We start from the raw sequence: 26,515 nt of genomic DNA, 5'->3' as shown, positions 1-26,515 counted from the left end.
AACTGGTCTGGACGCAAAGATCTCGGCAGCTTCTGGAGGGTTAGAATGCCCTCCTGGGACCCATGGGGGTGGCATTGGGCACCAGGGATCAGGGATAAGGCGGACGGCCAACGCGGTCTCCAGGGCCGTGGCGCCTAGGGGCGGGCGCGGGTCCTTACCTCCGCGCGGGGCGCAAGACGAGAATCTGCTCCGAGAGCCGGGCGCCTGGGCGGGGCGGTGCCGCTGCATCCCCGTGACTTGCCGGCCAATCAGACGGCGTTGCGGCCCCGGCCCCTTCTTCGCTGCCTCCCGCCCTCACTGCCACTGCCGCCTGCCGCCGCCTCCGCCAGCAACCGGGCCTGTCCGCCCGCAGCCCCGCCGCCCCGCCGCCCCAAGCTTGCCGGTTCTCGCCGGTGCCTGAGCCCGCCGTATGGCGCTCCGGGGCTTCTGCAGCGCCGATGGCTCCGACCCCTTCTGGGTACGTGCTCCGCGGCCCCCTGGGCCGCGTGGGGCTGGGAAGGGAGGCCGGCAGGCAGGCTGGGAGGCCGGCGCCGGGGGAATCGCCAGCCTGGGCGGGCGGGCCCGCAGCCCTTGGGCACCGGCTACCTACCCGAGCACCGCGTTCCCGGCTCGCCCGCGGCCGGCCCCTTCGGGGAATGCAGCTGAAGAAAACTTGGGTGACTCAGTTCCTGGGAAGCAGGCTTGCGGTGGTGGGGTAAAGAGGGGAGGAGGTTTGCATGTGCCCAGGTCCGGGGTTAGGGGGGTAAAGTTGAGGGGCTAGAGACTGGGGGACAGGGTGGAAAGTAAGAGTCCTTCGTGCTTTGGGTTTTCTTCTCCGATCAAAAATGACGGGGACGCCAGAGATGGAGGGCGGTAAAAGGGGTTGTCTCCCTGCTTTGAAGTTCTCCCATCTCCATTTGTGGGTTGCATTCCCCCTTTCACAAAGAAGGCCCGGTTGTCAGGGCCGAGCTGAGGAGGAGTTCTGGCTGTAGAAAGGGGCTTCCCAGTGATTGGTTGAGGTTTGCCCCAGTTGTTTTTCATCCACCTAACTCTCAGGAGATCACACCTTTTTGTCATCTTTTACTTTCAGCTTAATTACCCTGGGAGGTGTTTGGGAGAACAAGGGAAGAATTGGGGGAAGTTTGAGGAACAGCTAGTAATGAAGATAGGGCTGCGCACCCCTTTCATATCTGGCCTCACTCTAGGCTAGGTTTGGGGTGCTGCCGACGATGCCCAGGACTCTGGTACCCTTGGGTGTGCCCTTCCACGCCTGTAATTTGAGGCTTCTCTCTGTGGGACCTCTGTCTGTTTTTACCCCAGCAAGTTTTCTTCTGAATGTTTGGTGCTGAGCCTGGCTGGCTCCTGGGAGTCCACTTTCTGTGGTTTAATCCCAGGGTCTGTGGCTTTAGCTTCCCTCTAATGTGATTTCCGCCTTTGTTCCCGGAGGGCATTTCTGTGTCAGGCCATCATAATTATTTGTGAACACAATACACAGATCTGGACATCATAGATTTTCCAGTTTTGTTTAGGAATCAAGAGAGAGAAACACCCTTGGCTCTTAGGAACTGGTGATTAGCATCCAAAAATACCTTCTTGTCCTGTTCTGTGGTCCTTTTCTTACAAGTTGCATTTGGAGTGTTGAAAAAGTCATCATTGAGGGCGCCATTGGAAGGCCTTATTTTGGAGGGGTATCACTGTGTAGTGCAACCAAGCACACCTTGGTAGTCTCCCATTTTCAGGCCGATGGAATCAGGGCTGGAGACAGTTTTGCAAATTCAGGGCCTGGCAGTGATTAGAAAGCAGGCCATTGCCAAGTGAGACTCTAGCAGAGAGGAAAACCTGTGGAGTCCTTGTTCCCTGTGCCTGTTAGGACAGCAGTAACATGATTTCTGCAAGGACGCAGATGGAGATCTGGTCTAGTGTTACTGCAGAATCTGGAGTATTTCCTCGTTTCTTTTTTTCTACATGACATAGGGGGAAAAATAGGCAACCGTAAAGTAGTTAGATTCTGCATTAGGATGTACATTTGATTGATGGCTAATGAGGTTTTCTAAAGTCGAGTGTGTTTGGGGGTGTCCTTCATTTATTTAGTTTAAGAAGCTCAGCTGGGAAACCAGTTGGGTTTCTTTCTCCTTGCAGGGACCTTTTGCTATAGAAATTGCCAAGTGCCTGGCCTTCACTTCTGCAAGGACCTTCATCTTCCCTTAGTCTTAGGCCTTGCAGACTTCCCTCTGCCTCTCCTGCCTCTGAATACCTGGACTGGCTGGATGCCCCAGTTTCTGAGGGTGCCCTGGAACCAGAGTTTGAGAGCAGGCAGCTGAGACATAAGAACTTCCAGATAGCAGGAGAAACCAAATGTAACAGAAAGCAGATAGCTTATGTTTTCTAGGGTAGTGTGCTGAAGGCCTGGAGAGACTGGCCATCCAGCTGTTAGATAACTGTGCACTGTTGGGCAAAGCCCTTTGCTTCTCCATGCCTCAGTTGTCTCATCTGTAAAATGGGGACAGGGGCCAAAAATTCCCAACCTCTTAGGGTTGGGAAAAGTATATGAGTTCATTTATGTAAGTGGCTCAGCCTGTGCCCTGCACAGAGTTAAACAATAGTTATTATTATTCTTTCCAAAGATGAAGTTGTGTGTTTTGAGTTGCTTGTCCTTCTTTTGGACCCACTTTTCATTCAGGGGGTGACGATGGGACTGAGTCACCCATTCAGTCATGCCTACTTTCTTCCCTGATCAAGGACAAGTGTTTAGCAATCAAGGTGACTAGTCCAGGTGACACTTATTATTAGAGCTCTGTTCGTGGGTCAGTGTCTGCCTCTGAGCCCCAGGAAATTTCCAGAAAAACCAGAGTGTGGAGATGGTCTATGGTGAGGTTTCCACTGACATACTGCCTTTACTCAGGCAAATTCTCTGGGTTGAAGGAAGGGGAACTTCCTTATCTAAAGGGAAAGTAGGGCCTGAGTACACCATTATTTGGCTGGCTTTTATCATTGGGGGTGGCTGGAGTGGGGTGTGGGCCGGTAGGAGGGTCTATTCTTTGGCTGATATTTGAATGATGGCTGAGAAAATGGGCCTGGGATTGTTTTTGTGAATGAATGAAAAACAATTTTTTTAAATGAATAGGTTGCATGACCATTGTAGATAAATTGAAAAGTGTGGAAAAGTCGATAAAACAAATCAGTAAGCAGTGTAGTGTGGTAGCTCAGAGTGAGTGCTTGCATTCCTTGGGTTCAACTCACCTGGCTCTGCAGCTTAGGTGAGTTGCTTCTCCGCTCCATGCCTCAGTTTCCCCCCATAGAAAATGGGAGTGATAACATACTGGGTTGGCCAAAAAGCTCATTTAGTCTTTTCCTTAAAATAAAGACATATTTTTTATTTTCACCAATAACTTTATTGGTTTGGATCTTTTGAGTATGTCAGCTCTCTCCCACGTGGTATAATGTTAATTGTTCTCGGTGTCTCGATGTGATCGCTGTCATCTTCAGTGGGTCTGCCTGACTGTGCAGCATCATGCAGTAAGAGATCTCCAGCATGAAACTTTGAAAACCACTTCTGACATGTCTGGTCAGTCACAGCACTGTCTCTATGTACTGGCACAAATCCTTGTTTTGCATTTCAGTTGCTTTTTTCCTTTTTTTAAAAAATATTTTGTTTAGAGGGAAAGGGAGGGAGAGAAATATCAATGTATGGTTGCCTCTCACGTGTCCCCTGCTAGGAACTGTCCTGCAACCCAGGCATGTGCCCTGACTGGGGATCGAACCTCTATACTCTGGTTCGCAGGCCTGCGGTCAATCCACTGAGCTACACCCGCCAGGGCTCCTTTTTTTCCTTTTCTTGAAATAATAAAACATAATATGCTGAAAATATTGCATATTTTCTTCCATCTTCATTATTAAAATGACTACACAAAAAGTCACCAATTTTGATGTTTTTTTTTAAATGCATGCCGATGTGACAGCTGTCCCAATATAATCTAACAAGGTTGTTTCAAATGAAGTTAAAGATGACTAAGCGCTACTTAGAGGCATCTGGTGGGGAAAAAACCCAGCTGAACTTTTTGGCCAACCAAGTGAATTGTGGTGGTGTGAGGAGTAGACAAACCAATTCTTGACACGAACTGAGAATGTGGCTGCTTGTTATGCAGTTAGCACTCACTGATTGTGAGCAGTTGACACCAACTAGAATTCTCTAGTTAATATTTGATCTTGGTGCTATGTGCTTTGGAGATACCCTCCAACTCAGGAAACCCTTGAATATTGGAATTAGCTGTCAGTGGGCATGAGAAGGGGGAATATCTTAGAAGCTGTTAGAAATCCTTCTTAGGGTAAGGTTTGGGCTTGGAGTCAGTCTAATTCCTGCCTTAATGAAGGTTCGCAGGCCCGCGCTCAATGGCCTCACAATGGCCTCACAATATATGAAAAGCCCCCAATTTTTTCCACCCTTGGAGTATGCCATTGGTTTTCAGGCTCATCACTTTGCCTTCCTCCCTTCTTCCCCTTTTTGTCCGCCACTCCTTCCAGTTATTTTCCTTTCTCCCTTCCCTGTGGATTGTTAGAGCTCAGAGGGACCCTTGGACTCTAATGGGGCCTCCCCTCCACTCAACTCACTTCACGCGGGTTGACTGTGAGGCCCAGTATGGCAGCGTGACAAGGTAATAAGGTAAATGGCTTTGAAAGGAGAAAAGGGGAACCTTTGAGAGAACAGGGCAGGGCAAGGCCTAATATGGGGTCCCCGGGTTGCCCTTGGGCCTTGCAGAAGGAAGCTGTGGCTGGCCTGTTGGTCAGAAACTAACAAAGGGCTTGGACCAGCTTCATTCATGAGAGAGTCTTGGGGTTCCCTGGCCTTGAACCATGTTGGTAGATGAAAAATCTTTCCACTCGTGCACTCAGCTTTTAGGAACTGATATCTCCACCTGGGTATCTTCAACTTACCCAGTTCCAAATGGAACTTGCAGTGCTCCTCCCCCAGCTCTCCCCATCTCAGTATATGTCTTCAGAAGATCATGCCTGCATCATCCTTGAACCCCACCTTTCTCTCTCATTCCACATCTGACCCCAGCAGATTCTCTTGCAGCCTCCCCTACTACCTCTGGCTGCAGCCATTGGCTCACTTCTGGATTTGAACGTTACATCCTCACTGCTCTCTCTGCTTCCCTCCTTGATCCCCACAGTCTAGTTCCAAACCAGTAGCCAGAGGGAGTCTGTTCTCCTGCTTAACTCCCTTCAGTGGCTTCCACTTCCTTCAGCATAAAAGCTAAGGGCTTAGAAGTCTTACTAGGCCTGGCAGTGTCTGGAGCCACCATCTCTAACCATATTGCCTGCTACTTGCTACCTCAGTCCAGCCACACAGGCTCCAGGGCTGCTTCAGCACCTGCACTGGCTGTGTGCCCAGCCGGGAATGCTCTTTCACCTTCAGTTCTTTGTTCACAGGTCGACTCAACCCAGTAGTTTCTGCTCTCTCACCGCACACCCATAGCACTTATTTACTACCATCTGATACACCAAATTTTTTCCTCTTTTTAATTAATTTTAATTTTTTACTCTATAAACTCCCACCAAAAGGTCAACTTTACAGGGGCAGGAGTTTTTGCCTGTTTGTTTATATGACCATAGCCCCAGCATCTAGAAGAGTGTCCGGAACACGGTAGGTGCTCAGTAAACATTTGCTGAATGAATGAATGACATGAAGTACTGGATTGGCTCTTGAGCTGGGTCGAAGCCTATATCCAGATATCCCTAAGGACGACGGTTACCTGTCTTGAATGGCTACTCAGGTAGCCCAAGCCCTGTAGCTTCCACATTTGACTGTTTATATTTTACCATGCAAAGGTCAGACTGAGTCTCGTCCATCTGCCTTTTCACAGGACCCAGCGCCTTGCACACAGTGGACTTAATTAACATTTGAATTTTAGTGTCTGAGGTATAAGTTCCAAGCTGGGGATTAGAAGTAACCAAGTGTGCTGGTTTGGCTTTATTTTAATTGTGAATTACTGTAATTGCCAATATTTATTGATTGTAAAATTTCACAGAAAAATCTGGATTTCTGTGAAAAATCAAAAGATTGGATAGCATGGGGCCTGCTTTAGTATGTGTAGTGGTCAGCTGGGATGTTTCGTTTTGCCGCACTCTCTACCCCTCCTTATTGCAGCTTCACTTCTAAGGTCCAGTGTCTGTTGCCTTTCTTCATTGTGCCTTCCCACCTTCTTACTGCTGGAATCCATCTGGCATCTGCAGGCATTGGAGTTGGCATCCCCTGCTTCAGATCCCAGTCTTTTGGTGAAGTGACTGGGGCCTCCCTGAGTCACTGGCCTGGTGACACAGGCATCCTGGCCTTGACACAGTCATGTTGTTGTAGGAATTCAAAACAAGCCTCTAGTTCTAATTTGTATGTTAGTGCCAGATTTTAGAGGTGGGATAAGTTCTAGCTTTTATTATCAGATCTTAGTGGTCAGTAAAATTCTAGCTTGTAAATGCTTGCCTGAACATTTGGGGGGTGGGGAGTGCTAATAGTGTGTGGGTGGATAATGACAAGGGCTTGAACATCCTGAGGCGAGTACATCCTCAGCCTGGCACAGAAACTGGGGTGGTGTCTCTCCTGGTGGAGGTTGGAACCGGTACTTATTTCTCGAAGGCTGGGGGTTGAAGGGGACCTTTGAAGAAGCCAGTTTGGGGTGGGGTGGAGCACAGTTTTTCAGCCTTGGCATTCTTGACCTTTGGGGCCAGATAATTCTCTGTTGTGGGAGGCTGTACTGAGCATTGTAGGATGTTGAGAAGCACGCCTGGCCTTGACGGACTAGATGCCAGTAGCGCCTCCCCTTGTTGTGACAAAAAAATGTCTCCAGACATTGTCAAATGACTCCTGGATGCCAAGGTCACACAGCCATTGGTGTGTAGGAATCTAGAGAAGAAATTTTGGGCCAGGCTTCATTCAGTTCTTATCCTTCCACTTTCCTGGGAGTTTTTAAGCTGTTGGACTTCTTGTGTAATTGGCTTATTGGGGTTGCCTTGGAGAAGCTTAATGAGGAGTTAAGGAGGTTACACTCCAATTAGCTGGAGAGCGAGCAGGCCGCTGCTTTCCCGCTGTTTGCCTCTTCTCACAGCCGAGGGCTGTGCCATCTTCTCCAACCCGTGCTGGGTGAGGGGTGCGGTGGCTCAGTCTCCGGGTGAAAACGCCTATCTTTAGAGGACGGCCGTTAAGCTCTGCACCTTCATTATAAACTGCCCCAGGGTAGGGGGGACAGTTGTGAAGTCAAGATTCTTCTTAAGTGTCTCCTTGATTTAATGATGGGGTTCCTCTCCTGGAGGAGGTTGCCAAGTTCTGGAAAGTGGGTCTAGATGACCTGGGAGGGTGGCCATTACCCTCAAATAGTAATTGAAGTTTGATAGAGCTTTCTCCTTCCCTCTCAGTGAGTTGTGTCTCTGAGAACCTCAGTTTACCTTTTATTGGCTTCTTAGGTGGCCACGTGCTTGGGGATGACCTCCTCTTTGGCGGTCATTTATCAAGTGCCGGAGTTTTCCCAGCATGGAGAAGTTGAATGTAGTCTTTCAAAGCACTGGATTTATTTTCTTGTTCCTCTCACAGCCGTTTCTCCTTCATGCATTTATTCAGTCTTGTATTATTAACTGAGCACCTATTATGTGCCGGCACTGGTCTAGACACTGGGAATACAGCCAGGAACAAGACCGATGAGGTCCATGTGCTCATGGATCTTACACTGGGAAAGACCACAGTAATTTTGGATGGTGCTAAGTGCTGCCAAGACACACACTGGGAAGGACTGGGGTTCGGTGCAGGCTGTGAGAGAGGGATGTCCAGGGAAGGCCTTTCAGAGAAGGTAACCTTTGACCTGTGGCCAGAATCTGTGGCCTGGGGAACGGTGTCTCAGAGAGAGGCAACAGCAAGTATAAAAGCCTCAGGGTGCTTCGCATTGCCAAATATCACGGAGCTTAATTCAGAGGAACTGCAGAACCTTTCTAATAAAAATCTTGCCTAGAGCATTCTGCAAAAAATGCATAAAGCACTAATAAAATGGCTTGTAATAAAGTGGGCTTGGAAATTCCAAGGAAGAAGCTTACCCCAGCTTGGTGAGGAAGTGGAGCACTATTCAGGCCCCCACAGAGTGTGGGCTTTAATTCGTTTATGCTTGAATGAATCTCAGATTTTTAACATTGAATTAAGTTTATATATGTATATATGTGTGTATACACACACACATTTTATTTTTATTAGTCTCATCGGTTTCAGAACCTTCACAGAAACTCTTCAGGGTCAGACCAAGTCCAAAGGCTTTTCATAACTTGTTCAGATGATGAGGTGATTTCGTAGGTGATTAAGATGATTTTCTTTTAAAATCATCTTAAGATGATTACTAGAACCCTCTGCTCTTAAAACCAGCTATTGAATTGGTCTGGTTGATTGCATGAGGATGATCTTACATGGGAACAGTTTTGATTGTGCCATTACTTTAAAAAAGGTGAAGAGTCTAGAAGAATATAAATGGAAAGTAAAAGTTTCGGTACTTCCCCTCCCTCTGCTCGGTTCCCAGAAGCAGCCATTGATCATGGTTTCTTGGGTGTCCTTCTAGAAAAACTTCGAGCATATGCAAATCTGTGTGAAGGAGGGACAGAGAATGTGCATATCTCTCTTTCCTCCCTAAATGGGTTCATATTCTAACTATGTTCTGCATTTTACTTCCTTAACTTAAAAACCAATGCTAATTTTTTTCCGTATTAAGTCCAAGCAGATCGAAAGGAAAGACATAACACTTCTTTACAGAGCACACATTCTCCTGTTACATGACTGGGTTATAGATTTAACCCAGGCCAGCCCACTCTTGGCCATTGTTGAGGTCAGTTCCAGACGTTTGGCATGGTAAACAGTGTTGCCTGGACCATCTCCGGGCGCTCACCTTGCACATGTATGCAAGCAGATGAAAATGACTCAGCAGAATACATTCCCCCACGAGAAATTGCTGGGTTCAGGAATAGATACATACTGAGATGTGATAGTGTTGATTGCCAGGCGGCTGCCGCAGTTTACGCTCCCATTAATGGTCCCACCAGCATTTATGAAGCATCAGCATTTTCCCGGCATTGGAGAGCATCGAGCGAGCTGGGAATTGCTTCCCTGTGTAGTGAGAAGGGTTAAACCTTATATTCCAGGGGGTTCAGTCCAGAGAGTGCTTGGTTTGGTTCAAATTTTAAAGAGATGTTCTGAAACCAGTGAGACAGTTTAACAACATGTAAAAATTTTACTCATAACCCCACCATGCTAATGCAACTCTGATTTAATTTTTATACCAACTCCAGTTTTTAAATTCCAAAACAAATAGCATAAAGATATTTAGGTCATTAACAAGTTACTGTCTTGAGTTATTGGATAACCAAGGTATTTTTCTAGTTTTTATAATAATAAAAACATTTTCAAACACAAGTGTTTAGAATAGGTTCTGTTATAATCATTACTCTGTACTTAATTTTTGCTTAACATATCATACATGTCAATGCATAGAATTTCACTAGTTATTTGTAGTAGTTTAACCTTTCAGGTTATAGATTTGCTACAGTTATTTCAGCCATTCTCTGTTAATAACCATTGCTTGCATTCATTTCTTTTTTTTTGTTCCTGTAAACAGTGTTTCAATAAACATCATTTATATTGGCCAAACTTATATAAATTTTTTATATTTAATAGATATTGGATGATTGTTTTCCAGAAAGGTTTGTAAAGCAAGTTCATGTCCAGGGACAGTGAATGGGAATTTGCATTTTCTCCGTACCCTTCCCAACTGTGGACATGGCCGAATTGTGTTAATTTGATGAATAGAAATTACTTTCATCTTCATTTCCCTTAAAAGTTAGAAGCTGAGCTCCTGGAACATATTCCCTGGTGACTTGGGCGTTCTTTTCTGTGCATATTGTTTTGAGTCCATTTTATACACCTTTACAATGGCGTGCCTTTTCCCTGTTGATTTGCAGGAGCTCTTGATATATTGGGAATCGTGCCCTTGTTGTCTATCACGTGTGTTGCAGATGTTTTTTTCATAAGCCATTGTTGGTCTATTGGCCTGTTAGTGTCCAATTCTTGTCCAGATTTGTACGTAGTTTTACAAGGTTGCACTAATAGCTTGCCTGCTTATTTATTGTTATTTTTACTTATTGATTTTAAAGGGTGGGGTTGGAGAGAGAGAGAGAAAAAGAGAAAGAGAAACGTTGATTCGCCGGTCCACTTATTTACGCATTCATTGGTTGCTTCTTGTATGAGCCCCGATGGGAGCTCCAACCTGTAACCTTGGCATAGTGGTATGACCCTCTAATCAACTGAGCTACCTGGCCAGGGCTTGCCTGCCATTTCCTATCCTACATGTTTTGTTCACCGTTGTAAGCATTTTCCCATGTTCCTACAGAACTTTTAAAATTATACCTTTAAATGTCCAAGCAATAGTTCCTGGTATTGGTGGACTATAATTTACATAATTACTACCTTTGGTTTGACATGTAGGTTCTATCCTCCCTCTCCTTTTTTTTAAAGAAACATGAAGTGTTTTTTAATGTTAAAAACATTTTAGGAATTTTTAGAGAAAACATCGTAGTGAATACCATCATACGGATAGTGCCTGCCGGACTGTTTCCTTAGAACATATTCTCATGAGCAGAGTATCTCAGGAGTATCACATTAGAAAAGGTTTTGCTCTAGCCATGGCCTTGTTTGTTTTGAAAGGAGGTTGTCTCACTTCGCCACTCTAGCCGGGCCTAAGGGAACACGTTATTATTATTGCTGTTTTTAATGTTACTACAAACAGGTGATAGATACGTATGGATGACAGTGTCTCCTGTCCCTCCCATCAGCCTTTTAGGCTGGAGACCAGTGGCTCAGGGAAAAGTTGGAGCTGTTGGGTGCTGGGAAAGGTGGTCTGGTGGTTATGATTTGGTTAGATTATCTGGGGGCCTTTGATTATCTGGGCTTCTTCCTCAAGATCATTAATTCGCTAACCCGGGGTTGAGGGGAAAAGACTCAAGGTATTCTAGATTACAGTCTCTCTGGGCCTCGGGGGGCTCTTTCACCCCTGGTTCTAGAGTCAGGGCTGGCCCACCTCCAGTTCACTTGTATACTTGGTCGGGGAGGGGTTGGAGAAAGGGCTCACCCCTGGGGTCAGACCCTCTTTATTCTCAAAGAGGATATAGTAGGGAGGGGTGAGCAGTGGGGGCTAAAGGCGTGGGGATGCTTGGTTGGGAAGAAGCAAAAGCTCCAAAGAAAGCCAGAGGTGCATGTGGCCGGGGTGAAGAGGCCAGAGGCAGGAGCTTGGGTTCGAAAATTGGTCCTGCCACTTCCCAGTGTTCAACCTTGGGCCACTTAACCTCTGAAAGCCCCAGTTTCCTCATCTGTCAGGTGGGGGTCATGATCAAGCTGCACGTCTTACAGAGTTGTGAGGAAGAAAGAGGCAAGATGTGCAGGTTGTTTAGCCAAGCTCAGCAGTTACTGTGGTTACGGAGGAAGGTACCATGGTGGGCAGTGAGGGACATTTCTGGTGTGGCAGTTCTCTTCTGGTTTATCATCTCCTTGTGGCCTCTTGGCCCCTGCAGCCCTAGGCAAGAATAGAATGGAGCCCAGCCTGAGCCTAGGGATTCAGACGACTGTCCCTGCCACCTGAGACCATTCGGGCTGGTCACCCAGTTGTTACAGGGTGTCGGTGGGGGTGCCTGGGTCTGGGTGAGGCATGTCAGCTCTGAAATTGGTCTGATGTGTGTGAAATTCATTGTGCAGATTTTCTTTGTAGATTAGGATTAAGGAGACTTTGTTAAGTACATAAATCAGTGGCATGTGAACACAGGTGGGTTATGACGGCTGTGAGGGCTGCTGACATTGACATCGTTGGGCAGCTCAGGTTTTCTGTTGCTGTAAATATGGTAGTGATTGAATTACTTAAAGCGACTTTCTTGTTTTACTGGTTCTCTAATTTGATGTTATAAAAGTGATGTTATAAAATGAAACAGAAGGAAAACATGGAGTAAAACATGACAGTTCTCTGTAATTTCACTCTTCTAGAGACAGTCTCTTCTTGGCACGGTGGTGTTTTAACATTCAATATCTTTTCTCCACACATCCTAAATTAGGTATTTTTTAAAAATGAAAGTGGGATCCAGTGAAAACATTTATTTTTTTGTTTTTCTTTACTAGTGCCTGTTGGAAATGGCCCATCTGTAATGAACAGGTATTTACTTGAAATGTCAACATGAAGCTAATTAACTAATTTGCTAATAGTTGTTCCTTCTGGAGGTAGTTGGTCCTGATCTTGTTTTTGTTTTTGTTTTTTAACTTATGTGCAAAGGGAGAACCAGAGGAAAAATGAGGCTTGTGGGGTGGTGGCACAGGGGCCTCCTTGATGCCCCTGGTCAGGAGGTGGAACCACTGAGGGTCATGCACTGTGCCTAGAGACAGAGCCCTCATTCGTTGGTCCCCTGGCCCGGCCCCTCTGGTCCACAGTGTCTGAGCATCCCCTGAATATCCTCGCCTTGGGCTTGACCTCCTCTCGCAGGAAGGGAGGCAGGGAAAGCTAGCATTTGTTTTTAGTGGAAGGCAGCAAGAGGAAAGGGAGTGGGGAAAGGGCGATTGAGTAAGCCGGCCGAAGTGTCTGTGTTTATTTACATAATACTTTCTATTAGTTCTCTTAGAAAACTTACATAAAAATTTCCCGAAGGAAGTTTCATATCACTTTAGAATTCCTGTGAAGTCAGAGGTGGGTCATGTTTGTGTATTTGCCTCATAGCTGTTAAGTATGTCACTACTAAAATGAAAAAAATAGGATGTTCCCTGCAGACTGCCTGGAACAATGGCTCTCAGCTCCAGGTGGTGTTGCCCCGGTTGGTGCACATCTAGAAAAATGTTTGGTTGTCACAACTGTAGGGCAGGTGCTCTTGGCATCTAGTGGGATAGAGGCCAGGGCTGCTGCTGCTTATCTGCAATGCACAGGGAGGCCCCTCGCCACCCAATAACAAAGAATTATTGGGGCCCAAATGTCAGCAGTGCTGAGGTTGAAATACGCACCTGTGCTAGTCATACTCTCTTTGTTTTGAAATTGGGGAGAAAGGATTTATGGCCCCTGAAGCTGAAGTGGTTTAAATAATAATGCTTTTACCAGACAAATCCTCTTTGAGTCTGTGTTTTGGAAAAGATTACTGTGCTAAAGAAGATCTCTCTCGGGCCAGGCAGAAACCTTGGTCTCTGGGTGATCATCCACTTTGAAAGGGCTGTCCCTCCCGGAGGGAGAGATTTTATTGCCTCCTTCCAGCCTAGCAAAAACAACCTGGCCTGGGGAAGGGACTGTGGAGATAAGAAGGCCACTGGCGGGTGGAGATGATCGGTTCAGCCCAGGCCCCTGGCAGTTTTGCCTGAGGCTGGCCTGGTCTGCTAACTGGGCAATTACACTTGTCCCTCCATTAAAGTTAATTGAGTTGTTATGGAGCTGGAGTAAGGAGGTGGAGCCAGAGAGCTCATTGTCTCTTTCCTGGGGTTAGCCTGGCTAAGAGGCAAGGACACTTTCATTTTTCCTTCGTGAGTCTGGGAGCTTAGGAAAAGCCTCTTGCCACTCCTTAGTGTTGCACTTAGATCAGAAAAGAGGCCAGACTCTTGACAGGGGCATACTGCGTTTCATGGAATGTAAGAGTCTGGGAGTTGTGACACGCATCTCAGTTTCAGAGAAGTTATGCTGTGAAACTGGCCAGTAAAGACCGTAGGATGCATTAATTATGAGAAACACTGATATCAAAGGTAAAATGGAAAGAAACACAGGGCTGAGAATCAATGCAATATAAAAGCTTCGAGTTCCCCCTGTCTCCCTCTTCCCCTTTCAGTATATACTGTATTCTTTGATTATATAGGTTTGATGCTAATTGTTAGGGACAGTACATGGCAAGTGAAACACACAGTCTTCCTGTCTCATGGAGGCCACAGTTGTGGAGATGTTTAGAGGAACACAGCAGCAGAGGGAACCAGTGCAGCCTCCGTTCAGATTCTGGTTCTGCTGCTCACTAGCTGTGTGACCTTGGAGAAGTGACTTTACCTCTCTGGTCCTCCGTTTTCTCATGTGAAAAATGGGGATAATGGGAGTGCTCCAGAGATTTGTAAAATGAAATGAGTTAATATACGATTAGTGTGCTAGGTCTTTTATGTGTTGTCATTATTATTATTGCCATGCTATTATCATTACAATTGACATAATCACTATTTTTTAAATATATTTTATTGATTATGCTGTTATAGTTGTCCCATTTCCCCCTTCATTTCCCTCCACCCTGCACACCCCCTCCCCCATCCCCCCTTTAGTTCATGTCCATGTGTCTCAAGTTCTTTAGATTCTATATTTCCCATACTATTCTTGCCCCCCCCATCTATTTTCTATCTACTGTCTATGCTACTTATTCTCTGTACCTTCTCCCTCCCTCTCCTCCTCCCACTCCCCTGTTGCTAACCCTCCATGAGATCTTCATTTCTATGGTTCACTCCTGATCTAGCTGTCCTCTTAGTTTGCTTTTGTTTTAGGTGTGGTTGTTAGTAACTGTGAGTTTGCTGTCCTTTCACTGTTCATCTTTTTTATCTTCTTTTTCTTAGATAAGTCCCTTTAACATTTCATATAATAAGGGCTTGGTGATGATGAACTCCTTGAACTTAACTGAGAAGTACTTTATCTGCCCTTCCATTCTAAATGAAAGCTTTGCTGGATAGAGCAATCTTGGATGTAGGTCTTTAGATTTCATGACTTGGAATACCTCTTTCCAGCCCCTTCTTGCCTGTAAGGTCTCTTTTGAGAAATCAGCTGATGGTCTGATGGGCACTTCCTTTGTAGGTGACTGTCCTCCTTATCTCTTTCTGCTCCTAGAATTCTCTTCTTCATTTTAATCTTGGCTAATGTAATTATGATGTGCCTTGGTGTGTTCCTCCTTGGGTCCAACTTCTTTGGGACTCTCTGAGCTTCCTGGACTTCCTGGAAGTCTATTTCCTTTGCCAGATTGGGGAAGTTCTCATTTATTATTTGTTCTAATAAGTTTTCCACTTGTTTGTGTTCCTCTTCCCCTTCTGGTACCCCTATAATTCAGATGTTGGAATGTTTAAAGATGTCCTGGAGGTTCCTAAGCCTCTCCTCATATTTTTGATTTCTTGTTTCTTCATTCTTTTCTGTTTGGTTGTTTCTTTCTTCCTTCTGGTCCACTCCCTTGATTTTAGTCCCAGTTTCTTTTTCATAGCTGTTGGTTCCCTGTGCATTTTGCCTCATTTCACATAGTGTAGCCTTCATTTGTTCATCTAATTTGTGACTAAAATCAACCAATTCTGTGAGCATCCTGATCAGCAGTGTTTTGAACTGTGCATCTGATAGGTTGGCTATTTCTTTGTCTCTCAGAACTATTGGCTCTGGAGCTTTGAGCTGTTCTTCTGCTTGAGCCATAATGTTTTGGTCTGTTCTCACCTGTTACGTATGAGTGCCGGAAGCTTAGGTGTTCACCAGGGCGGGTTAGCCCAGTCACTGGGTTGTGACTGGGGGCAGGGTCAGAGAGGGAGCGATGGCATTTGTTCTGCTCTTTCTTGAATTTCGGTCCCCTCTGCCGCTTCCCACAAGCAAATTGGGCCCTTCTGGTGCTGGTTACTGGGGGGGGGGGCTTGTGTTCATTCTGGGACCCTGTGGGTTTCCCTAAGGAACTCTCCTGTGAGGCTGGGAGCCTTTCCCAGCACCTCAGCCCAGGGAAGTTCTTCCAGTTGGTGCTTTTAGTCTTTATTTCCTGTTGCTGGTGCCCTGGGTTGCATGGTCTGTCTCACTGGCCGTTTTTAAACCTGCCTGGTTTCTCTGCAAACAAATGTGTCCATGGTCAGCCAGCTGCCTTGCGAGCCTTACTAGGTTTTTGTCCCCCCCCCCCCCCTCCTGGGTTGTTAATCACCTCCTCCTTTTGCCGGGACCCCTCACCACCTGCTGCTGGCTCCGCACCTCTTCCTGGTCTGGATGAATGGTTCGTTGTTGTCGGATTTTCTGTCTGTTTTGGTTGTATATTTGTTTCTAAATCTTTGTTGTCCTTAAATTTGGTTGTGTGAGGAGGTACATTGTTTCCACCTTCGCCTCCATCTTGGCCGGAAGTCCTATTTTCTTCTGACATAATCACTATTGTTACCCAGCAGCCCAACGTGGAATCCGAGCATCTAGGAAGAGGCTGAGATAGAAAAAGCACTGGATTGCAGCGTAGCTCTAGGTTGGCCTCTAAGCTAGCCATGGTGAACTCCTGGCTGTCTGGGTAACACAGTCTCCTTGGCCCAGGTCAGGAAGCTTTTTTATTCTGTGCCTCAATTTTCACATCTGTAAAATGGAGGATGCTGACAGTACCTGTCTCCTCGTAGGTTTGCTTTGGGGATTAGACAAACTGAGGTCTGCCTGGTGCTGTTTAAGGATTTGCTTTGAGGGTATCTAAACCTCTCCAGAGAAATAAAGACATACCCTTCCCCTTCAACTTGAAGCACCGTCTGTTCCCTTGATTTAGAACCCCCCCGACCCTTAATTATAGCTCCTCTTCTGTAGTTCTGCTCAGAGGTGGTGTCTTTCCTTTAGTTCTTAGTTTGCTTTCATATAAGAGTTAAAAATCCCCGTCAGAGAGCATGAGCCCTAAGTGGCCAGTGCCCGTTCTCTACCGATGGCCTCTCTAGGAATGGAAGGGGCCCCCACTGTGGTTTGTGACAGTTTGGTCATTCTCAGCAGGATCTCCTATAACCATTTGCTTAGCTCTTGCGTGCTGGGAGCTTCCCAGTTTTCCTATGAATGGCCCAGCCCGTGCACAGAGCTCCTTTTCCTGCTCCTTACTTCCTTTCGGACCTTGGCTTATCACTAGGGTTACTGGGTCAAAGGTGAGAAGGCGGAGTCCTGGCTTTTCTTTGTCTGGTTCTGGGTTGTTCTTCACATAGATATACTCACCCCTTCTTTCACAGGTTGAGAAGTATTTAAAGTGCACCTACTATATGCAGGTGAATTAAAAGGATGTGGTCCTGCTTTGGGGAGATTATGTACAGGAGGGAAACAGTGTCTCGTCTCTGTTGATAGTGTGGACTTCCAGAGCATTTCCTTAGTGCCTTGGACTATTCTAAGTGCTTTATAAGTGCTAATGGCTTCACCTGGCAGTAGCCTATGGAGTAGGGGCTGTGATTACTCTCAGCTTATGGGTGGGAAACTGAGGCAGAGAATGGTGAAGTCTCCCCGTAAGTGGCAGAGCCAGATTCAAACCCAGGCTGTCTGGCTCCAGAGTCTGGCCGATAATCCCCTCCCTGTTCTGTGCTGACCCCTGGACATCTGGGTGCTGAAGGAAATACACAGGTTTTGGACCCAGTGAATAATGGGGAGAAGGGGAACTTGAGACAGGTGAGGACTCTCCCCCAGCTGGTGTTCTAGGCAACCCAGGAAGGCTGCGAAGGAGGTGGCCAGGTCAAGGGTAATCTAGGGCCAGAACAGCTGGTCGGAGGCCCCAAGGTGGGGAAAACTGGGTGTTTGAGGAAGAGTGGGGAGCACGTTGCATCTAGAACATCAGAGGCTAGGGGAGAGGGTCATGGGATGATTTAATCATAACTGTAATATAACAATAACTAAACTCATGTGGTCCCAGGCTCTGTATAAAAACACTTTCCATTTAATCCTCAGAACAGCTCTGTGGAGTTGGTAGACTGTGACCCTGATTTTACAAGCTGGGAAACCAAGGCTTAGAGAGGTTGTGTAACTTGCCCTGGGTCACACAGCCGATGTGGCAGAGCTGGGACGGCTTCCCAGCTGTTTGACCCCCAGTCTTGGCTCTCAGGCATGGCACCGTCCTGCTACTGTGCTGGGGTTGTCCCTAGTTGCCACTGCAATGACCTATTATTCTTAAAATAGCTATTGTGAGTGCTTCCCAGATTAGTGGTGTGATAGGAAGCAGGGCTGTGGGGTGGGCCAGAGTGGAGCCCTCTGGTAGGCTGTGCCGAATGACTGGTTAGTTCACGAGCAGGACGGAGGGGGAATCTCCTAGGTGGGTCTTCAGCATTCTGTCCTGTGGCTTTATGTGCTACTGTTGTTTTCAAAGAACGACGACAACACCAATAGTAGCAGCCATACAGGAGAAGCAGCAGTAACCAATGGCTACCCTCTCCCTCTGTCATTGACTGTCAACAGCCCAGTGAGAGATGAGTGGCTGAACGTCAAAGAGGTGGAGTGACTTCCCCAGGGTGAAAGCCCGTGCTCTTGAACGCTGAGCCATGGCTTCTTCAACACCGCCTGCTCCTGGTCCATCTCCACTGTGGTGCTGCCTGGCAAGGAGGGGAGTGCATTGCTCAGATTTCACTTTGGAGTAGAGACCTCTTGGGGGTAGGGAGGTGGCGAGCTGGGATGCTCCTGGGCAGGGACAAGGGTGTCTGTGGGGAGCACGTGAGCATGCTGGCCGCTTTCCCAGTTGTTCGTTCTTAGTCCTGTTCAAGATACGGGAGTGAGATGCATAAGCCAGAACCTCGCTGTGGGTTGCACAGTTCCCTGGAACTTTTTCAGCATGTGGGTGATGCAAGGCTTTCCTGGTGGGAATCCTACGTGAGGCATCGTTTTCCTTCGCTTATCTCATTTGGACCCTGCTCTGCCCTTCCAGCCCTGATTGTCACCCATTTTTCTCTTGGCACTTTGTCCCACTTCTGGATGTACTTGTCATGCACCCTCACCTTGTCCAGCCACTGTCTTGGATCCCGCTGTGTGCTCCTTTTAGGACACCATCCCGTCCTGTGTCCACATTGGAAAATTGTGGCCTCTTCGCTTTTTTTGGATTTTTACCTGCTTCACGATGCCTGCTCTGAGCTCCCCAGTGGAAACTGCAGTAGCACTAACTTCCACCAGTCTGTCTTCACGTGAGTGATTTTACACATGGTTTCCCAGGGAGGCAGGACCTGCAGTGGGGAGTCAGCCAGGCGGCCTGCGTTGTTATCTCTTTCTGTCACTCACTGGCTGGGCCACCTTGGGCAAGTTGCTTTATCTCCCTGCGCCTTAGTTGCTTCCTGTGCAAAAGGGAACAGTAGTGCCCACGTCAAAGGGTTGGGGTGGTGATGAAATAACTCAATGTGTGGATGTAGTCTTCACGATGACTCTGAAAAGCAGGGATTATTGTCCTTGCCATGCCGGTGAGGAAACTGCGTTTTCTTCCCCTTGGCTTTGTGAATTAACCCCTCTCTCTTCTCTTGTCATTTATGCGTATCACTTCAGTGGTACTTATGCTGTTAAAATCTTTTGTTATAGCCAGTTATGTGCCTGCCCTATCCCCTGTCCTAGGTTCTAAACTTTTCGAGGGCAGGACTCTAATGTGGTTTTTGGTTCATCTCTTGTCACAGAGCAGGCCTCAGTAAATGTGTCAAATGAATGGAAGGCAGGCAGGTAGGTGGGTCTTTAGGGTCCCTGCTACTGGGGGCGGGAGTGGGGCAGATGAGTCTCTACCAGGGTGATTGTGCCCCCAGGGGACACTGACAACATCCAGAGACATTTCCGTTGTTGTGACTGGCATCTAGGGCGTGGAGGTCAGGGATGCGGCCAGATGTCCTACCACGCACAGGACAGGACAGCCCCACACCAGAGAATTATTGGCCCTAAGTGTCAGTAGTGCCGAGGGCAAGAGATCTTGGGTGAAGGGGACATGTACCTAGTTACAGCAACCTAGCAATGGGAAGACGTTGCATTTAAATGTCTTTTTAACAAATGCACACGTGTCCCTTCTAGATGATGTATCTCTTACTGAGGTGATGAGGTCTTTGTGTATTTATTAGTTTTTTTGGGGGGGAAGAAGAGCGTTAGGTGCTAAAGATAGCATGTGTAAGGTGAGAACTGCATGCAGTCAAAATGGCCCTGTGTCTTACTTATCTTTGTTTTAAAACAGTTTTATAGGGATAGAATTCGAATTCCATATAATTCACCTATTTAGAGTGTACCATTCGGCAGCTTTGTAATGGTTAGAACTGCACGATACACCCATGACCACAGCTGGTTTTGGAGCATTTTCATCACCCCATTCACTCATCTTCGTGTTCATAAGACCTGGCAGGGTGTGCGCTGGCGTGGCGATCACAGATGTTGGCCGCATCCAGTTTACAGTTTGCTGAGACTCATTCTGGTGGCTCATAGATTCCACAGGGGCTCCCTGGGGGCCTGCCATGTGCCAGGAGCTGCAGCGAGGGCGGAATGACACACGGAGGGGCCCCAAGCCTGGGCGTCACTGCCCCCGTGGAGCTGACAGTGTGGGAAGAGGGCGGGAAACAGCAGAAATGATGTAGAAGATAAATGCCATCAGGTCGGCACTGTGTGTGATTGTTGGCACCCCAGGGGACCTCTACCCGGGGTTGGCGGACCTTTTATATAAAGGGCCAGGTGGTAAATATTTTAACTTTTGCAGTCCAATAGGCAACATTGAATGGCTGCCCTTGGCAAAAGGCAAATCGTCTTTTTTATATTTTACGTCCCTAGTTTGGACTCTGCCCAAATGCAGGCAGTGGGCCAGGTGTGGCCCAGGGACCAGAGCTGGGTGACCCTTGACCTGCACAGATGTCAAGTTAAGTAGTTTGTCCTGGGCACATATATCATACACGATGTATTGTGTGCTATGTTCCATATTCCACAGCATACCTAAAGGACTAAATAAGCTGATACATAAAACACCAACGAATATCTGAAGGACATACGTAATGACAGTACGGCGAGTGCTCTGCAGCAGAGGCGTGGAGTCCCATGCGGTGGCTAACTGGGGGTTTGACATGTTGAGAAGGGTGTGGGAGGTGGCAGGCCTCTCTGAGGATGCTTCAGAGTTGAAGTCAGGTTAGTGAGAACGAGGAGGTCTCCTGACAGAGGGAACTGAGTGTGCAGAGGCCCTGAGGCCAAGAGTGGCTGAGAGTGAGCCCAGGCTGGACCCGGAGGCCACAGAGAGGAGTGTGGGCCAGCCTGTGCTCGGGTCGGGGTTGCCGTCCAAAACCATCCCCTCGGGGGGAGTCCTGCAGCCTGTTAAGGAGCCGGGTGGTTGCCCAGGTGACGTGAATAAATATTTGTCAGGTGTAGAACAAATGGAGTGAATCACCTACCTTCTAGGGGTGTGTCACTTCTTTCTTATTTCCTATTAGGGAAAGGATTTCGCGTTTAGCAGAAACTGGGGCCCTGCTGTGCTGCAGCAAACCCTGGTGCTGTCATTTCCCCGACGGTTTTTCTGCCTCTCAGGAGTGAGAGCAGCATCGCCCAATAGGAACACAGTACCAGCCACACACAGAATTTTAATTATGTAGGAACCACATTTAAAAAAGGGTGAAATGAACAGCGGTGGGGTCCAGGAGCCTGAATTTATGTTATGTTTTGTTTCTTCCAGCTTTAGTGCAAGGTAATTGACAACACTGTGCCTGCCATGTGTTCAATGTGTAGTTTAAGGTGTACCATGTGATGATTTGACACAGGTATATCTTTAAAAATATATTTTTTTAATTTACTGATTTGAGAGAGAGAGAAAGAGAGAAACATCGATTTGTTCCACTTATTTATGTGTTTATTGGTTGGCTCTTGTGTGTTGCCCTGACCATGGATTGAATCTGCGACCTTGGCGTAGTGGGTCAACGCTCTAACCAACTGAGCTACTTGGCCAAGGCGATAACAGGTGTGTTTTGTGAAATAATTACCACAATAAGGTTGGTTATCACGTCCATTACCACACACAGTTACCATTTTTTTTTTGTGGAGGGAACTTTTAGGATCTACTTTCCAAGAAGCTTTCAAATGTATAATAGTGTTGTTAACAGTGGTCACCATCTGTACTTCAGATCCCCAGAAATTACTCATCTTATAACTGGAAGTTCGTACCCTTTGACTAGCATCTTCCCGAGTCACCCCTTCCCCGACCACCGCCACTCTACTCTGTTTCCATGCATTCAGCTTTTTTAGATTCTACATATAAGTGAGAACATACAGTCTCCGTTTTTCTTTGACTTATGTCACTGAGCATGATGCCCTCAAGGTTCATCCACATTGTTGCAAAACTTCCTTCTCTTATGGCTGAATAATGTTCCATCATATGTATCACATTTTCTCTCTCCATTCATCCACCAGCTGACACTTAGTTTGTCTCCATATCTTGGCTCTTGTGCATAATGCTGCAGTGAACACAGGGGTTCCCTTCGAGAAAATACCATTTCTTTTGGAGCTATTTAGCCATGTTTCGAAGACTAAATTCTCACAGGGGTGACTGGGTCAGCATTCATTATTATTTTTATGATTCCCACTGGGTCTCTTCAGGTTATCAAACTTAACTTGGGCTGCCTTGTTTTTCGCCTATGAGGCTTATGAGCGATTGATTAAGAGAAGCCCTGTTTGCTTCAGGCTAGACTTCCCTGTTTGTTTTTTTCCCCCCCTTGAGTAATTTCTAAGGTCATTCATTAGGTCATTGTTGGGAATAGCAAAGATTGGCAGCAACCCAGTGGTGGGCAGTAGGGACCTGGGTAGACAGAGTACGTTCTCCTCATTTAGTGAGGAGTGGGGATGTTTTCAGACGGAAGTAGGAAGTGAGAACAAGGTCAGCCTCTGAGATCCAGTTTTTAAGTGAAAACATTAAGATACAGTCGGCATAATACCTCTTGTGTGAAGAAAGGGACAACTAAGAATGCACAGTAGTTATTTGCATAACAAATTCCGGAAGGACAGTGAGAAACTCACACTTGTGGTTGCATTATGTGTAGGGAGGGGTCTGTGGGACTGGGCGGAGGAATCTGGCTCACAGCCCAGAGGGCGGCGGAATGACACATACATACAGGTGTACCCACACAAGTATATTTCAATTTCAGTCGTGCATTGTATTGCCTGTAAAGGTAAAATTTAGCAGGTCCCATGGTGTAATGGTTAGTACTCTGGTCTTTGAAAATAAATTTGTATTTTCTGTGGTTCCTCGCTCCCATCCTTCAAAAGCTTTTTTCTAAGCAGCTCCACTGCGGGGGAGGCGGGGATGTGAGCCCCCCTGGAATGGCTGGTGCAGAGCAGGGGCTGTGCGTGGCTGAGCTTGCCTGGGGCAGGGCCAGGGAAGGGGAGGCAGGGCCTGTGCCGGGCGTTGGGCATGGACCGGTGTTGGTGTGGTGAGGGCACAGCCAGGCCTGCTTTCCTGCTGGCTCTGTGTTGCCTGCTGCGTGGACTTCCTGTGGCTGCTACACCAAAGCATCACAAACTTAGGGCTTGGAGCAAAACAGGTTTATTCCCTTTAAGTCTGGAGGCCCGAAGTCCAAAATGCAGTGCTGGCGTTGCTTCTGGAGGCCCTCGGAGAGAACCCATTTCCTTGCCTTTTCCAGCCTGCATTTCTGGACTTGGGCCCCTGCTTTGCTTCTACCTCAGCTTTTATCAGCATGTCTCCTTCTCTGACTCTGACCCTCCTGCCTCCCTTTCTCCCTGAGTCCAGGGGTCCCTTCTGGATAATCCAGGATGATCTCTCGTCTCCAGAGCCTTAAATGCAACGTCCATTTGGCCGTGTAAGGTAACATATCCATTCTGGGGGTGGGGATGTGGACAACTTTGGGACTCTTCTGCCTATGACACCTGGCCCACATAGTTCCTGGCACATCATTACGGGCTCAAAACATCTTTGCTGGATGAAAGAAAGAATCATTTGATGAGGCTGGAAATGTGGAAGGGATGTAGCGAGAGGTGGATCTAGAAGTAATCACAATAATAGCAGCGACATTTATTGAACACCTACTGTGTGCTCTGGCTCATGCTTACTTAAGTGTGTGTTTGCATCATCTCAGTAGTGTTCCCACTATACAGATGTGGAAACCGAGGCTTAGTTGCTTGCCAAGTGTCGCATGGTGAGGAGCTGACACCCCCATCTGCCCAAACAGGGTTAGTTGTGGGGAATACGGACCTAAACTTGGTAAGGGCAGGGATTCTGTGAAAATAGAGTTTTCCAGCCTTGGCACTACTGACATGTGGGGCTGATGGGCACTGTCGGTGGTTAGCGCATCCCTGGCCTTTACTGTGGAAATGCCTCCGCCCCCACCCTCGCTCCAGTAGTGTTATCAAAAATGTCTCCAAGTGTTGCTGGTTGTCCCCTGGGGGGTGGTGGTGATGGCGGGGAACCTGCCTTAGGTTGCGAACCACTATGTGAAAACATAAATAAGATGGTGACACATCAAATCCATGGTCCGCAAGTCACTCTGAGAGAAGATCAAAATCCTGACAATGGCCCGTGAGTCTCAAACAGTCTGTCCCTGCCTGTCTCCCACCGTCATCCCCGACTTCCTCTCCCATTACTGTTGAGTCATGTTGGCTCCATCATGCCAGGCATGTTCCGACCTCAGGGCCTTTGCACTTGCTGTTCCCTCTGCTCTCCCCCAAGATTCTCCCCCTGGGTGGCTTACTCCCTTATTTCCTCAATCAGCACGCCTTTTTGGGGAGGCCTTTTCACTTCTCTGAGCTTTTTAAAATCATAACTCATTTTCTCTCTCTCTCTCTCTCTCTCTCTCACACACACACACACACACACACACACACACACACACACACTATCTGCTACATCTGTCTCTGTCTATATTTACCTTGTTTACTCTCAGTCTTGTCAGGCTGCTGTGTCCAGGAGGCAGGCCCTTTGTTCACTGCTGGGTCCTCAGCACCTAGCAGTGGTGCTCAGTAAATGGATGAATACCTACTGCTGTGTCCCCAGACGTATTCCTGTGCTGGGCACGTGCCTGAGCCCTCCCAAGTTCCTGGAACATGGCTCCTGATGGAGGATTTAGTGAAGCTCCAGAGTCTGATAAAAGGAGAGGGAAGTGGCTAGGGATGAACTCAGCCAATGGTGTGGGCTGGCTAGAGAACAGAAAGACAGCGTGTGCTTTGTAGGGAAGGGCCCAGGTGAGAGTCCCGGGCAGGTCAGATCAAGCTGCAATCTGCTGACACCCAGATACTTGTGATAGGCAGCTGTGGCTGTCTTCCTCTTGGCACTGGAAGTCCTGTTAAGACAGGTGTCTTGGTTTTGCATGAAAACGCCTGCCCCTTTTCTCACAAAAATGTTCAATTCTGAATTCTGGGCATGAGGATATAGTAGGGATTTGGGGCTTTTGCCTGGGTGGGGTCATGCCCTGCTTTTCAGGGTGCTGGGAGTAAGGTGTGGAGATTACCCCCTGCCCCCATTTCTGGGCTTCATTCTGGTGAGTCAGAGTGAGGGAAGTTTGCCGCTCAGTCCAGCAGTGGGCAGGGGGCGTGGCTGCCAGTGGGATGCTGGCGCTGGCTGCCCTTTCTCCCACTGTGCCGCATGCTGCTTGACCTTTCACTGGATCCCTTTCAGGACTCTGGCAGGCAAATGAAGGACCCTTGCTGGTGCCGTAGACAGGATTAGTGTCCAGAAGCCTAGCGGGTCCCTGACTATTGTGGCCTTCCAGCTTCCTTTTCACAGCTTTCCTTTGCTTAGGAGTCCTCATTGCAGGGGACCTGGCACCCGGGTCGGTTCTGACTGTGGCTTTATACATGGCCTGTTGCCTCACCCTGCATCCTTCTTCGGCAGCCCAGCCCCTCTGTGCCCTGCAAGTCTCCCTCCCCTGCTTTGCAGAATAGTTTCCATGGACTCTGGAGCCAGCCTCTCTGGGTTTGAATGCAGGCTCCACCAGGTCCTGCCCTTGACCTTTCAGCAAGTCTTCTTACCACTGTTTGCCTCTGTGTCCCTCTCTTAAATGGGAATAAGATTGTACCCACCTCACAGAGTGGCTCTGATGATGAAACGGAACAATACACATCACACTGGAACATAGTCCTGGCATACTGGCAGTGCTTCGGAAGAGCTGCCATCTTATTATTCCTGCTATCAGCCCGAGTCTCAGCCCCATGGGTTTGCATTCTGCAAGTGGCTGGTGATGCTGGGCCAGCAGTCTGTTCTGCATCCTGCCTGCCTCAGCCATTGTTACGCAGCTCTAGGCAAGCTAAGCACTTAACCCTGCAGTCCAGGTGTGTGTAGTAGGTTCCATTATTAGCTCTATTTGCACATGAGAGAGACCAGGGTGGAAGAGATTACCATATTTTTAGGACTATAAGATGCACTGCACCATAAGATATACCTAGGTTTTAGAGGAGGAAAATAGAAAAAAAATTTTTGAAGCAAAAAATGTGGTAAGATATTTAATAACCTGTGATCCCACTCCACTGGCCCCCCCCCCCCCCCCCCACTGAGCCAGGTAAGCTACATTTGGACTATAAGATGCACCCCCATTTCCTCCCAAATCTGGGCAGGGGGGTGCATCTTGTAGTCCAAAAAACACGACAGCTAATTTTCTGAAGGTCAAGGGGCAACTAGCAGTGATTCGGGCCCAGGCACTCCAGCACCAGGGTCCTCACTCTTGGTTGTTTGTGATCGTTTTATTTATTCCCTTCCTCCTTTGTCTCCTTTCCTTCCTCACTTCCTCCTTCTTTAAAAAAAATCCTCACCGAGGACATGCTTATTTGCTTATTGACTTTAGAGAGAGTGGGAGAGAAACATTGATTAGTTGCCTCTAGCACATGCCCTAACCAGGGGCTAC

The 26,515-nt window shown here is 47.5% G+C and overlaps 1 protein-coding gene across 2 annotated transcripts in view; it reads left to right on the top strand.

Moving 5' to 3' along the window:
- The first annotated feature begins 359 nt into the window (after positions 1-359).
- Positions 360-26,515, top strand: part of ABCC1 (ATP binding cassette subfamily C member 1) — a 138,083-nt gene continuing 111,927 nt past the window's right edge. For both annotated transcript variants that reach the window (XM_053672155.1, XM_053672154.1), the window contains exon 1: positions 360-457. In XM_053672155.1, the coding sequence (XP_053528130.1) occupies positions 410-457 (48 nt within the window). In that variant the 5' untranslated portion in view covers positions 360-409. The remainder of the gene's footprint in view (positions 458-26,515) is intronic.

Source organism: Artibeus jamaicensis, unplaced genomic scaffold, assembly GCF_021234435.1.
Source record: "Artibeus jamaicensis isolate MK-2021 breed Jamaican fruit bat unplaced genomic scaffold, CSHL_Jam_final contig_729, whole genome shotgun sequence".
In the NCBI taxonomy this organism is placed as follows: domain Eukaryota; kingdom Metazoa; phylum Chordata; class Mammalia; order Chiroptera; family Phyllostomidae; genus Artibeus; species Artibeus jamaicensis.
This window is presented reverse-complemented; position numbering and strand designations above follow the sequence as displayed.